The following is a 17,677-nucleotide window of genomic DNA, read 5'->3' on the forward strand; positions in this document are numbered from 1 at the left end:
AAAGATCTTATCGTATGCTCTGGAAATGTTTATGGCAATGTCACCTACGAGTTCACAAGACGGCACAAACAGATGTGGGAGCAGGCTGTACTACATTTGACTATTTTGTAAATTTTTCAAAAATTATGTAAAAATGCATTATCGGGTTACAAGGTATGTCAAACAATGTCCACCAGGAGGAGACGCCTCACTGCTTGAACGAATGGGGTCGAGTAACAAATGATTGGCATAGTACAGAGACGCCAGTAGACTTTTACAGTCACTATTGTAACCAATCCCAAATGCAGATGTGCTGTAGGTGGGCGGGCACTAAAACAGGAAATTAGCTCAATCGACGCAGCTTCTGCTCCACAGTGCACATGTTAGTAAAATATCCATGTATTCAATATTTTGTTATCTTTATTAATATGCAATATTAGACAGTTGAGTTTGAATCCGGACGCTTGCTTTACTGGTCTTCTGAAATCTCATCCCAAGAAATAATATCCTTTGACGGTAAGTTGCTAGCTAGGATAGCCAACTGTTAGCTATCCTAGCTAGCTATCATAAATGTTTTTTTTCAATATCTAGATAACGTTAGCTAGTGTATACTTTCCCAGATCTATTTGAACTACTATTGGCCATAACTAGCTACGTAGGCAGGCCTTTTGACCATTGATGTTGACAAGCTAGCTTGCTGAGTACAAACAAAGACCGGCTGAAACCGAAGAGTATGCAGATATGCTAAAACTGCTTCTCCAATAGAAATCCCCGTCACACTTGTGGTGGATGTCATGGCGACGTTGGCTAGTTAAACTCACGCGTGTGTGTGCAGGCCGTCGAATCAAAGCCATTCCGATATTAAGTCGTTTTTTATTAATTATTTATTATTTATTAATTAAAACGTGTCAGATTGTCACTTTCACGAGGTTGGAGTAATAACATGGTCAACTATTTAATACATTGGCTCGAATCAAGATTGTGCGTTCAGATTTCGAGAAAATGAACAACTAAGGAATCATTTTTCACTTCTCCAACCTATGCCTGGTCTGTTCAGCCTCGCTACCTTGCCCCTCTGGGTTGGTAGCAGTGTTGACAACTCATTTTCAGGGTCAGTTGCTAGAGGCAGGTCGATTTGTTGCTAAATGACGTTACACAATAACGTTATTCAAATTGACTGGCCATCTATGCAAAAAATATGATTTGACATTTGTTCAGGTACAGACTCCCACTCTTTTCTGTACTTCTGGCTGTACAATTTTGATTGAGACATGTTGATTGATGTTGTAAGTTCTGTTCAAGATCAAACATTCGTGACCAACTATATTCATTGGGTTTGTCTCGTAGAACCGGCACTACTGCTGCTGCTGTCGGACAACAATGATTTGCAATTTGCTGAAATTGCTGCTGGCCTGCTGCTGACGTCCCTCAAAATGCACTTTTGCAGCCAGGCAGGTGTGTTGTGACTGAGTGTGTGTGTCACAGAGAAACTCGTTTTTGTGTCATTTGGAGGGAAAATGCGTACATTTTGAGTCACTTTTCAAAAGTTGCTGAAAGTTCCAAATACAGTAGCTACATTTGTTGCTAGGTGCTGTTTGGAAAAGAAAAGTTGCCAGGGTAGTCAAAATTGCTAAATTGGCATCACTGGAGTGATGGGTCGTTCGCGAACGAGTCGGGCTCTTGTAGGTGAACGTTGGGAGCCGGCTCGCATATCAGAAGAGCCGAATCTATTTATAAAAAAATTAAGATATGAATAGAATTAATAAATAAATAAAATAATATACACATTCGTTCTGACTGTCTGCTCAGACTAACAGCCTCACCTGTTGTTCCTGTCAATCAGACACGCAGTGTCAACCAATGATCCAAAGATGCGTGAGGGAGGGTCGAGCCAGCTCACTCACTGTCACACACTTAGCAGCCGAGGAGAGAGAGGAAGGACAGCTGTGAAAACAACAGCTGAAAATTGAGTCGGAGGCACAGTAGCATTTGGATGCATTTTAATAGTGTAGACAATGTTAGAGCACAGTGTAGAATTTGCCAAAACAAAATCTCATATAAAGCCGGTTCTACGCACAACCTACACCGGCATATGCGAACTGTGCACCCAACTGTGAAGCTAGCTGTAGCGGAGCTTAGAGAAGCTAGCGGGCCTGCTAGTGATAGTGGTGAAGCCAGTGTAATCCACTCAGTCAAGTAGGCTTACTCTGCGACCCACAGCAGTCTTCTATGGACCAGTTTATGCCAAAGTCTATGTCTGTAGCAAAACAAGGCCAAATTGATATTGCATTGGCAAAAATGATTGCCAACGATTTCCAGGAATTTATGATGATGGTGGAGGACAGAGGTTTTAGAAATTATAGCAATAGTCTAAATCCAATGTGCACAATTCAAAGCAGGAAAACCCTTTCAAAATCACTTATTCCACAACTGTACAAGAGCACACAGGCTTCAGTGTGGGAAAGAGTCCAAAAAGCTACTGCAGTTTGCCTTGCCACTGACTGCTGGACATCAAGGATAACCACTTCTTACATGTCGGTTACATGTCACTTCATTGAAGATTTTTCGCTGTCTTCTGGACTGCTTTGAGTTCAGCGACAGACAAACTTCAGAGAACTTAGCAGAGGAACTGTTGAGAGTGGCCAGATAATGGCAAGTAGATGGAACAGTGTTCTGTTGTGTTAGCCACAATGCAGCTAACATAACCAAAGCCATGAAAATGTTAAAATGGACCCCTCATCCATGTCTTGCCCACATAATCAACCTGATTGTAAGAGATGCTCTGAAGGTGATGAAGCCCACTGTGGACAAAGAGAAAGCAGCTATGGAATACTTCCACAGGAGCACAGTAGGTGCCCAGATGGGGATGCCTGAGCTGAGGCCTAAACACTGCACTACAAGGCGGAATTCAACATTTTTTTTATGTTGAAGCGGTTTCTTGAGTCAAAGGATGCCATCATCTCTATCCTGGCCATTGTCAATGCACCTGTTGATGCTCTGACCCAAGATGAATGGGAGGTGGTGGAGGAGGTGTGCAGAGTCCTGGAACCCTTTGAGCAGGTCACTGTGGAGATCAGTGGAGAGATACAGTAAGCAGTTATTACTACATTATTTTATCCAGTATTGTATATGAGCAGTAGATGAGAATGTAGTATCAGTAGAAAAAACATGAACCTGAACTAATAAGTTACTGTTCTCTCTTTTCAGCTATGTCACAGCCTCAAAAATGATACTCCTATGTAAGGGTCTGCAGAGAATCACAGCCAGCCACCAGAGAGAAGCAAATGTAACCACAGGACATGTGACAGAGTTGATAGACAGAAACTGCTGCACTTGACCCCAGGTTTAAGAAGTTAGCCTACAGTGATGCCAGAGCGATTGATGAGGCTCTTTAAAGAATAACCTCAGCAGCAGGGAGGGACAGCCCCAGCAGTCAGCTGGCTCAGGCACCAGGGCAACAGGAAGAAGAGGGATCAGATGGAGGGACAGCCCCAGCAGTCAACTGGCTCAGGCACCAGGGCAACAGGAAGAAGAGGGATCAGATGGAGGGACAGCCCCAGCAGTCATCTGGCTCAGGCACCAGGGCAACAGGAAGAAGAGGGATCAGATGGAGGGACAGCCCCAGCAGTCAGCTGGCTCAGGCACCAGGGCAACAGGAAGAAGAGGGATCAGATGGAGGGACAGCCCCAGCAGTCAGCTGGCTCAGGCACCAGGGCAACAGGAAGAAGAGGGATCAGATGGAGGGACAGCCCCAGCAGTCAGCTGGCTCAGGCACCAGGGCAACAGGAAGAAGAGGGAGCAGAAGCACCAGCAGTAGTGCCACAAACGTCTGCTGTTGGGATGCTGTTTGACGAGAGAGCAACTGGGGATGCAGCACGAAGGAATCTCTCAGCAGATGCCATAATGGAGGTCTGATCCTATTTGGAGGAGCCCCTCCAAAGATCTGCAGATTTTCTGAGCTGGTGGAAGAACAAGGCCTCTGTCTACCCACTGCTTACTAAAGTCATAACAGGGAGACTCTGCATAGTGGCCACATCCGTTCCCTCTGAGAGGGTCTTCTTGAAAATGGGACAAATAATTACTGATAGAAGAAACCGCATCAGCCCCTCGAAAGTGAGGCAGCTTGCATTTCTGAATGGAAATCTCTCTTAAAAGCAAAATATGGTCAGCATTGCTGTGTGCTGCTAGTTATAACATGGCAATAAAGAAGAGAGAGAAACGAGGGACCAGTTTAATGTTTTAAGTGGGATGCTGCAGTTTTGCACATTTTATTTTTCTTTGATATGGGACAATATTCTATTATTATGTTGTTCAGATTGTATTAGTTTTGAATTGTTACATTTATATGCACTTTGTTTATATACATTAAAAAAAGTTATACTTTAAATGCACATGTGTAATAGCATCCTTTTTTACATTTATTTCAATTTGTGGGATGCTGAAGTTTTGCAAATTATTTATTTTTCTTTGATATGGTGTAATATTCAAATCAAATTTTATTTGTCACATACACATAGTTAGCAGATGTTATTGCGAGTGTAGCGAAATGCTTGTGCTTCTAGTTCCGACAATGCAGTAATATCCAACGAGTAACCTAACCCTTCTTCGATGACGTAGAACGGCGGTTCGCATCCAATAAATGTTGCATTACTGCCACCTACTAGACTGGAGTATAACTCTCTTATACTTTGTTTGGAGAGAAAAAAATGAACAAATACCCTACCCTCTAACCCTGCACTCACTAAAAACCCACCACCATTACTCCACTATTTAAATCTATCTAGTCCTACCTCAGGCCAACAGCCTGAAAGGACGGGATACCACCACTCAACACAACCTACCCTGTAACTCTTCTGATGTCAAGTCTCGTACACCCAAATACTCCTGTAGCTGTCACCAGAACCTCAACCTGCCTCTCTCGCACTGGACACTTCTGATTCCCAGCCCCATGGGCACCCCTACAATTATACAATTAACACATACCACTACTTTTCCCAGCTACAAGCTAGCCAGCTAGAGCAGTCAATCAATGTCCAAAACAATGGTTTGCTGTGTGGCTTTTGATCTAACTGCTTGGGCATCCCTCCCTGGCTCTAAAAATATTGGTTGGCTGTATTAGTTCAGTTGAAAAGGGTCCTTACTGTGTCATCCAGCGAGTTTGCAATGCAAGGATTTATCACTAAACCTTATTATTTATTCTGTCAGCATTCATGTCATTACATCTTCTGTCATCAATTTGCTCAAGTCAAGCCCTGACCAGTGTTTTGCTGCATGTTCTCAGATCTCTGCACCCTTTTCTGTCTACAGTCATGGGGGAGGTTGAGTTGTCCTGTCTCGCCTATGTGAAGATGTACCTGCACGCCTGTCTGTTTCCACGGTGCAGTGTCAATGGGCTGCTGTTGTCATCCAGCCCAGCAGGTGGCGCTGTGTGTGTGACAGACTGCGTTCCGTTGCTTCACACTCACCTACCATTGGCTCCCATCACCCAGCTGGCTCTCACACAGGTAACCACCTAATAACCTGTGGTCTTTGCTGTCCAACATACAGTATGTCAGAAATGATCAAACACAAGTAGCCTAACTACTCGTTCTTACCTGGCAGTGGTGCATGTACATTGTGGTTGTCTTTTGGCTTGTCATGTATTTATGTGCTGTAATGTATCGTACCTTCTTTGCTTCAGGTGGATGTATGGTGTGCACAGACACAGCAGAGGATTGTAGGATACTACCAAGCCAACGCCTGTGTGTCAGACAGCAGGTGTGTGTGTCCCACTGTGGTTCAGCTTCACCATTGACTCTGTAGATGTTAATTTCTCTATCATGTGGTTTCAGTGGCCTGTTAGCCTGCTTATCACATGCTAATCACCTGTGTTAAACAATAACCACTCCTTCTCTTTCCCCTTCGCTGGGCAGCCCTACGCCATGTGCGTTGAAGATTGCAGACAAGATCGCCGAGCAGTGTAACAATGCAGTTTTGTTAATGGTAGGCATCCACTGTGGTTTTATTGTCTGTAACTTCCTTATTGTGTGTGTGCGTGTGTCCAAGCTAACAATGCAGCAGATTTTTGGTAAATCTTTGTGATGTGTGTCTGCATTCCCTTCTCTCTAACTGTGACCTGTGTGGCTTGTCAGATTGATGGTGGAAAGATGTCTCCTGACTACAGGGTGCCTCCCATCGTGATGTATGAGCGAAAAGATACCCGCTGGACCCTCAAAGACAAACACACGTAAGATCTGGACATCTCTGCTATCCTTCTTTCAAGATAGTTAATTACCATTTGCTTTTCTGTTGATAGCACACCTCTATCAAGTACATTCACAGCAGCTGTGGCTGTAGCAGCTGTGGCTGTAGCAGCTGTGGCTGTAGCAGCTGTGGCTGTAGCAGCTGTGGCTGTAGCAGCTGTGGCTGTAGCAGCTGTGGCTGTAGCAGCTGTGGCTGTAGCAGCTGTGGCTGTAGCAGCTGTGGCTGTAGCAGCTGTGTAGGACTACATTGTATTGAAGAGGGAGAGGGGGGGTGTGTCTCTTTGTTAACAACAGCTGGTGCGCAATCTTTAATATTAAGGAAGTCTGCTCGCTTGAGTTAGAATACCTCATGATAAGCTATAGACCATACATTTTACCAAGAGAGTTTATCTATATAATTCGTAGCCATCTATTTAGCACCATAAAACCGATGCTGGCACTAAGACCGCACTCAACGAGCTGTATAGGGCCAGAAGTAAATAAGAAAATGCTCACCCAGAGGCGGCGCTCCAAGTGGCTGGTGACTTCAATGCAGGAAAACTTAAATCCGTTATACCTCATTTCTACCAGCATGTTACCTGTGCAACTAGAGGCAAAAAAAACTCTAGATCACCTTTACTCCACACACTGAGATGCATACAAAGCTCTCCCTCGTCCTCCATTTGGCAAATCTGACTATAACTCTATCCTCCTGATTCTTGCTTACAAGCAAAACCTCAAACAGGAAGCACCAGTGACTTGCTCAATATGGAAGTGGTCCGATGAAGCGGATGTTCAATTACAGACTGTTCCGGGATTCATCCAATGCCACTGAGGAGTTCACCAGATCAGTCACCGGCTTCACTAATAAGTGCATCAACGATGTCGTCCCCACAATTACCATACGTACATATCCCAACCAGAAGCCATGGAATACAGGCAACATCCGCACTGCGCTAAAGGCTAGAGCTGCCGCTTTCAAGGTGCGGGAGACTAATCCGGACGTTTATAAGAAATCCTGCTACGCCCTCTGAGGAACCATCAAACAGGCAAAGGGTCAATACAGGACCAAGATCGAATCCTACTACACCAGCTCTAATGCTTGTCAGATGTGGCAGGGCTTGCAAACTATCATGGATTACAAAGAGAAACCCAGCCGAGAGCTGTCCAGTGTCGTGAGCCTACCAGATGAGCTAAATACTTTCTATGCTCGCTTCGAGGCTAGCAACACTGGACCATGCATGAGAGCACCAGCTGTTCCGGACGACTGTGTGATCACGCTCTCCGTAGCTGATGTGAGAAAGAACTTTAAACAAGTTTACCTTCACAAGGCCGCAGGACCAGATGAATTACCAGGATGCGTCCTCAGAGCATGTGCTGACCAGCTGGCAAGTGTCTTCACTGACATTTTCAACCTCTCTCTGACCCAGTCTGTAATACTTACATGTTTCAAGCAGACCACCATAGTCCCTGTGCCCAAGAATGCAAAAGTAACCCAAAATTGACTATCGCCCCGTTGCACTCCCATCTGTAGAGATGAAATGCTTTGAAAAGCTGGTCACGGCTCACATTAACAGCATCATCCCAGACACCCTGGACCCACTCCAATTCGCATACCGCCCCAACATATCCACAAATGACGCAATCTCTATTGCACCCCACACTGCCCTTTCCCACCTGGATAAAAGGAACACCTATGTGAGAATGCTATTCATTGACTACAGCTCAGTGTTCAACACCATAGTGCCCTCCAAGCTCATCACTAAACTAAGGACCCTGGGATTAAACACCTCCCTCTGCAACTGCATCCTGGACTTCCTAACGGGACGCCCTCAGGTAGTGGGGGTAGGTAACAACACATCCGCCACAGGGGAGCGTGCTTGGTCTGCATGGCCGCGAATGACACCAACACCATCAATAAGTTTGCAGAGGACACGACGGTGGTAGGCCTTCAATTTCCTCGGTGTCCACATCACTAAGGAATTATCATGGTCCACACACACTAACATATTCGTGAAGAGGGCGAACAACAACGCCTCTTCCCCCTCAGGAGGATGAAAAGATTTGCAAAAGGTTCTACAGCTGCACCATTGAGAGCATCTTGACTGGCTGCACCACCACTTGTTTATGGCAACTGCTTGGCATCCGACCACAAGGCTCTACAGAGGGTAGTGCGCATGGCTCAGTATATCACTGGGGCCGAGCTCCCTGCCATCTAGGAACTCTATACCAGGCGGTGTCAGAGGAAGGCCCTAAAAATTGTCAAAGACTCCAGCCATCCAAGTCATAGACTGTTCTCTCTGATACCACACGGCAAGCGGTACCGATGCACCAAGTCTGGAACCAACAGGATCCTGAACAGCTTCTACCTCCAAGCCATAAGACTGCTAAATAGTTAGCCCGGGTAGCTATTGGTTAACTATTTAACTATCGGCATTGACCCTTTTTGTCTCGATTCATCACATACGCTGCTTTTACTGTTTATTATCTATCCTGTTGCCTAGTCACTTTATCCCTACCTATATATACACATATCTACCTCAGTTAACTCGTACCCCGGGAAATCGACTCGGTACTGGTACAATGTGTATATAGTCAAGTTATCGTTACTTATTGTCTATTTATTCCTTGTGTAATTATTTTTCTATGAATTATCTTTTGTCTCTGCATTGTTGGGAAGGGCCCGTAGTCATTTCACTGTTAGTCTACACCTGGTGTTTACGAAGCATGTGACAAATACAATTATTTGATTAGAAAAATATACATTTATTTGAAGTATACATTAATTAAAGATACCTTTTTTTCCCCCAGGATAATGCTGCGGCAGTGGGAGGAGACTCGGGACATAGCCAGTCAGCTGCTGGACTCTGGAGATCACTCGTTATTAGTTGATTTTGACAGCCATTTGGACGACATCACTAGGGACTGGACAAATCAGAAACTGAATGCCAAAATAGCCGAGCTTGCCTCACCAGCCAATGGTAATGTTTGAAAGAAGCTTGTAGATAACAAACTTTTGAGTTACATCTTTAAAATGTAAATAAAGTTGGAATTATATACAGTATGTCTTAACCTGCTGAAACTACACATATTTAGTTAAGAATCTTATTTTTATTATTACCATCTAACAGCCAAATAAGCACATCATCCATGATAATTTCAAAATATGAAATACATTTTTAATACAGTCAGGCAGAACACTGACATTACAAAACATGCATAAATAACTGAAATATTGACAGATCTGTGCAGTCTTCCACCTAACAACGTTCTCAGTCCAGAGTGTGCCTTGTGCAAACCCAGCAGCCATGTTGTTAACCCACTTACAACCATTAACAAAGCCCTGCTCATAGTTCAATGGCTGCCAATGGTATCACAACATTATGTACATCCTGACCCACTGCTTTCAGAGTGTGTAAGCTTATCAACTCATTAAACTACATCTACAAACTATTTAAAGTATTCATGTGATATTATGTTCATATAAACATCGGTTCATAAGAGAAAGGAGCCCCCCCCCGGATTAATTTCTATATGACGAAGAGATAAAGTATACAAATATTGTTTTTTCTCAATATAAATGTGCTGAACAAGCATTACCACTTTCAGAAACCAAAACCGCAGACAGACAAGTTGGTTTCCTGCCTCGAACAATTGACATGGTGATGATCAAATAACTGAACTTCGGCCTACTATGGCTTACGAGCCTGTTTTGGGAGAATCTCATACACTACTTACAACAGCTTCGTCAACAGTTACGCTATCACAGACTATGTAATCAACATGAGGAGGACCCCGAAAGGTATCTGAAGCAGTACCACAGTCACCATTCATAAAGACAGCAATAAGGAGTAAAAGTCTCTGACTCCCTATAAAAAGGCCCAATTGTGATATGTTTTTCTACTAATTGGTCTTTTGACCAATCACATCATCTCTTTTCACATCAGATCTTTTTCAAAGCTGATCTGATTGGTCAGTAGAAAAAGATCAGAATTGGGCTGCCTGTGTAAACACAGCCAAAATGAGTTGGATATAATTTGGACCAATAGTATAACACCAGGTGATTGGGTTGGTAAAGGGCAATCTTGAAGGCTAAACCAAAGTGATGTCTCCCTTCCATGTAGTGCTATTCAGTCTAGTGGTTCATGTCTGAGAAGGCTTGGGACTCCGTTAAATCCGTATCATGGATGTTCAGTGCGATTGAAATGTAAAACTAATTTCCGACTGAGCCGACTTATGCAGCGTTTACCATGAATGCAGTCTCCGCGGACGCGAGAACATTGCCTTTAAATTGCGCTATAGTGCTGAATTTCTATGACACGGATTGAATTGAGCCCTTGGTATCAAATCAGATAGTGCTTAAAAACATTTTTATCGTAATTTATACGAGATGTTCTGTGATTGGATGCTCAGGGGTAAGGCACTGGTACCAGGTTGATGGTGACATCTCCTGATTGGCTGGCTATGTCGCGGAGGTAGGTCATTGACTCCCGGAAGTCTTCAGCTTCTTTGACCTGCTGCTGAGCCCAGGGTAGGGTTATCTGGAGGAGAGGGGGTGCGTGGTTCAGTCCCTCTTTAATTTACAGTGAAACATGTTGTTATCCTGTACTTACATAAACCTTAGTTTAAGGCAGGGATCAACTAGATCCAATCATTTCAAACCTTGTTTACATTTGTATACGATCACATATCTCTTTATTATGCGTAGGAATACTTTGGGAACAGATTTCCCAAATTAAAATAACTTGGAGCTGATTTGCTGGTGTTTTTACAGTTTTATGTCCAACAGAAAATTTGGGGGGGCCGCCAGCTGGGAAACCCTGTTCTAAGACATTTTTACATTTTAGTCATTTAGCAGACGCTCATTTCCAAAGCGACTTACAGTAGTGAATGCATACATTTCATTTATTTTCATTTCATACATTTTCTTTCTGTACTGGCCCCCCGTGGGAATTGAACCCACAACCCTGGCGTTGCAAACACCATGCGTTGCAAACACCATGCTCTACCAACTAAGCTACAGGGAAGGCCATTTACTGCACCTTTTGTTTACATTTGAACAGGTGTTACAGTTATTTATGAGTAAGTGATGAAAAGCTTTCTCAGCTGTACCTGTGTGATGATGAGTTTGCTGGATGGGTCCTCTGTGGCACTGAACTCCTCTCCGAAACACAAGGTGATGCCACACTGAGGAGGGTCTCCCCCGTAACTGCGGAAGTGGTCCAGCTCTAAGGAAACACGCAGTCAGTAAATACACACTGACTGCTGAAATATCCAATAAGGGGCCAACAAAGAAGTGGGTTATCCTCACCAACAAAAAAACAAGAGAGAGTGAACAGCCCCATGTCACTCACCCATTTTGAAAGCCTCTCTGTCAAAGAGCAGCACAGGCTCCACAGCACGGTTCATCTTGTGGGGTCCCGTCGTGGTTGAATGTGGCCCTGTCCAGAACACCCGGCCCTGGCAGTAGCGCTTAGCATAGATCCCTGCCCCCGTGGAGGTCAGGATCACCCCTTTCTCCATGAAGGGCAGCAGTGTGGAGAGGGCCTGGAGCCGAGGCCCGATGCCAGGGCTGGAGGTCAGGGTGGAGGGGGACTCTGGGAGGGGGATGCGTGGGAACCCACCCATCATCAGGGTGGGGGGGACAGGCGATGAGGGCAGGTAGGCGATTCGGACATCGCTGCCTATGACCTCACGTTTAAGCACCTCCTGTCCTATGTATTTCACTAAGACATGGAACGAGTCCCGTGCTGGAGTGGGAGAGACAGACAGAGAGAGCGAGAGAGAAAAGGAATGAGAGTGAATGAGAGACAGAGCAGGAACAGTTCATGTAGTATGGGACCGATTCCAGTTTAGGAAATTACGCCTTTCTTACGCACGCCTTTCCTACGCACTTCTCAATAGTTGGTATTCAGACTTACCTCACGAAGGTGCGTAACAGGCTTTGCAGGCAGGCGCGTGCTTAACAAATGTAATTCACCTGCTGAAAACCCTCCCACTTGCCGGCCAACAGATTATTTAATGGAGTTTTAATTCAATAGGGTTTTCAGTAGATTTATCTTAAGCCATCCTTTTAAATACATGGTGTACCTTTTTAGTTAGAATTTTGTCGGCAGACTCACTAGAATATTTTGAGAGAACAGGTTGAGAATATTAGGGATCAATGGAAGAAAGCCATCTAGATATATGCTTATTCGTCTCCGTTTCAGTACAAATTGGTAGATAAAAAAAATACTCTGATCTTGTAGATTATTTAGGGTTAGGAAAGTACAGTATATATCTAAAACAAGTGTAATTTATATTCACAATTCTCTTGTCCAAACGGATTACTCATTTACCTAGCTCTTATAAAGTTGTAAATTACAATACATGAAGAATGGTGTTATTTCTATCTGAAAAAATAGATGTTTTTCCACTTGACACCAGTAGGTTCTATAGATGTTATTCATGGTTTCCTCGCTCCTAAAGGTGGTGGAATTATGAGGGAATTAAGTCGAGGTCAGAATAAAGCATATCAGGCCTCCTTTCCTGGTTCGAGTCCAGGTTCTGTCGCAGCCGGCCGCGACCGGGAGACCAATGAGGCGGTGCACAATTGGCCCAGCGTCGTCCGGGTTAGGGGAGGGTTTGGCCGGCAGGGATGTCCATGTCCCATCGCCACTCCTGTGGCGGGCCGGGTGCAATAACACACTGACACGGTCGCTAGGTGTACGGTGTTTCCTCCGACACTTTGGTGCGGCCGGCTCCGGGTTAAGCGGGCATTGTGTCAAGAAGCCAGCCGGCTTGGCTGGGTTGTTTTGGAGGACGTACAGCTCTCAACCTTCGCCTCTCCTGAGTCCGTACGGGAGTTACAGCGATGGGACAATTAGATACCACGAAATTGGGGTAAAAAAAAATATACAAATATCTGTAGCCACACCTACATTTATTCAATCTCCACCCCAAAGAAATAGCAGGTGAATAGCATGCTGTTCTCATGCTTAAGTTCAAGGTCAAAATAAGAGTAGAGAAAAGTGCATAAAAATGGAAATGCATTCCATTTACGTGCGCTTAACTCAGGTCAGAATCGGCCCCCATGTGATTGAGAAGCTGATTTGACTTCCTTTCTGCACAGCATCATCAATAGCATTACCTCCAGGGGGAGGGACGGTCTCAATCGTGACGTTCACCTGGAGCTCATCGACCGCTAGAGGAAGACAACAGAATATCAACAGCATGTCAATCAACCACATGCTATTGGAGAACTCCCAAGAGTGGAGAAACAGTAGTGGAGAAACAGTGGCTGAGAGATCCAACATCAATTAACACAGAGATTCAGTGTTTGACAGACATTTGGAGGACAGACATGACATTGAGTTAGTAAGCCATAAGACTTACTCCCATCGCTCTTCAGGATGACCAAGGGCTGATCGAACTGGTCTTGTTGGATGGTAAGAACACTTTCCTCAACCTCCTGAACAGACTGATAAAAACACACACAAATTGACATAAACAATAGAGATACATCCAAATGTTTCTAGAACTTGTTTTTGTCTTTAAAATGCCAGACCTACCATGGTGATTGGAGCGGTGATGACCTCCTCTTTCATCTGTTTGACCACAACCTCCTCCTCCTCCTCCTTCACCTCCTCCTCGCTATCTGAATCGCTGCTCCTTCTCTTCCTCCCTCCTGCTCTGGCTCGGCCCTTTAATTTAACATTCCCCAACACTGTGAAGACAAAAGGGACCATATGTTAGCAATTTGTTTACTGCAATTTAGCCTGCTTTGAAGTTGCCTCAATAGCTACAAACTATGTGGAGTTATTGCTGCTCAGATAAAATTTGCACCGCTGACACTGGTATGACTGTATGTCCCTTTGGACTGACTGAGGGAACTACAGTGGAGTACAGTCGTGGCCAAAAGTTGAGAATGACACAAACATGAATTTTCACTAAGTCTGCTGCCTCAGTGTCTTTAGATATTTTTGTCAGATGTTACTGTGGAATACTGAAGTATAATTACAAGCATTTCATAAGTGTCAAAGGCATTTATTGACAATTACATGAAGTTGATGCAAAGAGTCAATATCTGCAGTGTTGACCCTTCTTTTTCAAGACCTCTGCAATCCGCCCTGGCATGCTGTCAATTAACTTCTGGGCCACATCCTGACTGATGGCAGCCCATTCTTGCATAATCAATACTTGGAGTTTGTCAGAATTTGTGGGTTTTTGTTTGTCCACCCGCCTCTTGAGGATAGAGAGTTTCCTGGCCATGGACCCAAAATATCGATGTTTTGTTCCCCGAGCCACTTAGTTATCACTTTTGCCTTATGACAAGGTGCTCCATCATGCTGGAAAAGGCATTGTTCGTCACCAAACTGTTCCTGGATGGTTGGGAGAAGTTGCTCTCGGAGGATGTGTTGGTACCATTCTTTATTCATGGCTGTGTTCTTAGGCAAATTGTGAGTGAGCCCACTCCCTTGGCTGAGAAGCAACCCCACACATGAATGGTCTCAGGTTGCTTTACTGTTGGCATGACACAGGACTGATGGTAGCGTTCACCTTGTCTTCTCCGGACAAGCTTTTTTCCGGATGCCCCAAACAATCGGAAAGGGGATTCATCAGAGAAAATAACTTTACCCCAGTCCTCAGCAGTCCAATTCCCTGTACCTTTTGCAGAATATCAGTCTGTCCCTGATATTTTTCCTGGAGAGAAGTGGCTTCTTTGCTGCCCTTCTTGACACCAAGGCATCCTCCAAAAGTCTTCGCCTCACTGTGCGTGCAGATGCACTCACACCTGCCTGCTGCCATTCCTGAGCAAGCTCTGTACTGGTGGTGCCCCGATCCTGCAGCTGAATCAACTTTAGGAGTTGGTCCTGGCACTTGCTGGACTTTCTTGGGAGCCCTGAAGCCTTCTTCACAACAATTGAACCGCTCTCCTTGAAGTTCTTGATGATCCGATAAATGGTTGATTTAGGTGCAATCTTACTGGCAGTAATATCCTTGCCTGTGAAGACCTTTTTGTGCAAAGCAATGATGACGGCGCGTGTTTCCTTGCAGGTAACCATGGTTGACAGAGGAAGAACAATGATTTCAAGCACCACCCTCCTTTTGAAGCTTCCAGTCTGTTATTCGAACTCAATCAGCATGACAGAGTGATCTCCAGCCTTGTCGTCGTCAACACTCACACCTGTGTTAACGAGCGAATCACTGACATGATGTCAGCTGGTCCTTTTGTGGCAGGGCTGAAATGCAGTGGAAATGTTTTTTGGGGATTCAGTTCATTTGCATGGCAAAGAGAGATTTTGCAATTAATTGCAATTAATCTGATCACTCTTCATAACATTCTGGAGTATATGCAAATTGCCATCATACAAACTGAGGCAGCAGACTTTGTGAAAATTAATATCTGTGTCATTCTCAAAACTTTTGGCAATGACTGTAGAGTGCTGCATGCATGTGGTCATGGAGTTGGCCAGTATTAAAAATCTAAATCTTCTCAACCTCGAGTGTAACTTCCTCAAACCTAAAGAATGCACACTGCTACACCCGGTCTGTTCCCAGATAGTAGATGAGGATGTGTTTATACTGTAGATTCCTACACAAGATCAAAAGATAATGGCTGGAACATCGAAGAAGAGGGGTAGAAATAAACATTGCATAACTAACTCACAGTGTGTGTTTGTGTGTCTCTCACCTTGTTCATTCATCGGTACAAGGCAGTAAACTTTGTATGGTTCGGAGATGTCTAGCTGGGACCTCTCGGGGACCTCTCTGAACTCCGGGCTCTTATTGAGAGCACAGCGCAGCCGGGTCTTCCAGGAGGCAGGGTCCACACGACCCCCATCGGACAACTTCCCCTTAAACACCGCCCATGCCTGTGGAGGAGGCATTTAGACTCACAGCTCAGGAAAAATGCCTACTGTATGTTTTAATAGATTATAAATAACAAGGGGCTACTGTAAAATAACGACTTAACGGACTAGGGATAGTACTGATAAAGTGTCAGGACCTTGAAGATGGCACCATCCTCTTCACTGCGGAAGTCCTGTTTCCCGGCGTGTTTCCAGGGGATACGAAACATGGTCTTGGCGTCATCGTCCCATATCAGGCCAGGGTACTTCCCACTGGTGACCTGCACAAGACACGGTGGGGGTGAGACCAGGACAACACTCACTCAACCCATGTCCCAGACACACAGTACACTAACTTCGGTGGCAGATAGCCTAGCGGTTAAGAGTGTTGGCCCTATAACTGAAAGGTCACTGGTTCGAATCCCTGAGCCGACTAGGTATAAAAATCAGTGGATGGGCCTTTTTGAGCAAGGGAGTTTCTCTGGATAAGAGCATCAGTTAAATGACTTAAATATACGGGTCACTATGGTGTACCAGCTCAGACACATCCACTGTAAACAGCTGTTACAGTGCACACACATTCATGTGCTCAAAAGGAACTATTGAACAAATCATCCTCAAACACTCACCTGGTCTACCATCCAGGAGCGTAGTCTGCGGGTTGAGCGAACTCTCCCAGATGCCATAGCTGTGAACACAGTATAACTTTCTTATTTCCATCTAGTCTGGCACAAAATATATAATTGTGTCATACAAACTATACACACAGTATTAGGCCTACCTCAGTGGAGGCTGCTGAGGGGAGGACGGCTCATAATAATGGCTGGAACAGCGCTAATGGAATGGCATTATCCCATGTGTTTGATACCACTCCAGCCATTACCACGAGCCCGTCTTCCCCAATTAAGGTGCCACCAACCTCCTGCTGCCTACATAGGCTGATATAAACAAACTCAATATGATACAGTAAGAGCAATGCTAGCAAGATAACGAATATTGTGAGTACATGACTGCTTATGTATGCGTGACGTGTGTGTGTGTAGTTCAGCTGAGGACATTCACACTTCCAGACTGCTATGTTTGATTGCACAAATAGCTTCTTAAAGGCCCAGTGGTAAAGGCTAGGTTTTCATTAAATGCATATCTAAGAAGCGGTAGATCCGTTCTATGAGCGCCATTTCTATGCTTCTAGTTGCGTTTTTTCTCTTTTTACTTTCGGATTTTTACATCAGCTTCAAACAGCTGAAATAACAATATTTATATTTTTTATTTATGAATGTAAGCAACTATTATGCTTAGAGCCGATACTATAATCAAATCAACTACTGAAGTCCCCATCTAAAAATAGCAAACTAATAAACAAATTGCTAATGAAATGTAACTATTTTGCATACCACGTTTCCACATATTTATAATGAGTGTGATGAATGTGAATAGTTTCATTTACCTTAGGTTGCGTTTCCTCGGATTCTTCAATAGAGCGGTTTATGAGCGCATAGTACTGTACTTTGACTGGAAAATCCAGAGGCTGTTCGCCTGCCTCCCGCAGAGCAGCAGACGCTCCTTTTCCCCGAAATCACGTGACTTCAGAAAAATAAAGCAGGTTACTGCTTAGACATCTGGGGGCGACATTTCGCTCAAATATTG

General features: G+C 44.4%; 2 protein-coding genes across 3 annotated transcripts; one reads left to right on the plus strand and one right to left on the minus strand.

The window, feature by feature from the left end:
* Positions 1-22: 22 nt before the first annotated feature.
* On the plus strand, positions 23-9,651 carry emc9 (ER membrane protein complex subunit 9). Of its 2 annotated transcripts, none has more exons than XM_029694519.1 (6): positions 23-495; positions 5,287-5,483; positions 5,660-5,736; positions 5,892-5,961; positions 6,111-6,205; positions 9,012-9,651. In XM_029694519.1, exons 2-6 carry the CDS (start codon positions 5,289-5,291, stop codon positions 9,190-9,192), a joined length of 618 nt encoding a protein of 205 aa, XP_029550379.1. In that variant the 5' UTR covers positions 23-495; positions 5,287-5,288; the 3' UTR covers positions 9,193-9,651. The 2 variants fall into 2 exon arrangements, with proteins under 2 accessions (XP_029550379.1, XP_029550369.1); XM_029694509.1 differs by lacking the exon at positions 23-495 and adding an exon at positions 1,398-1,434.
* Positions 9,358-17,637, minus strand: irf9 (interferon regulatory factor 9). The gene is made up of 10 exons (XM_029694497.1): positions 17,478-17,637; positions 16,660-16,718; positions 16,189-16,311; positions 15,874-16,054; positions 13,751-13,905; positions 13,575-13,659; positions 13,330-13,383; positions 11,555-11,950; positions 11,313-11,428; positions 9,358-10,741 (listed from the first exon to the last, which is right to left on the minus strand). Exons 2-10 carry the CDS (start codon positions 16,714-16,716, stop codon positions 10,610-10,612), a joined length of 1,299 nt encoding a protein of 432 aa, XP_029550357.1. The 5' UTR covers positions 16,717-16,718; positions 17,478-17,637; the 3' UTR covers positions 9,358-10,609.
* Positions 17,638-17,677: the final 40 nt, after the last annotated feature.

The sequence above is a fragment of the Salmo trutta genome, chromosome 2 (assembly GCF_901001165.1).
Source record: "Salmo trutta chromosome 2, fSalTru1.1, whole genome shotgun sequence".
In the NCBI taxonomy this organism is placed as follows: domain Eukaryota; kingdom Metazoa; phylum Chordata; class Actinopteri; order Salmoniformes; family Salmonidae; genus Salmo; species Salmo trutta.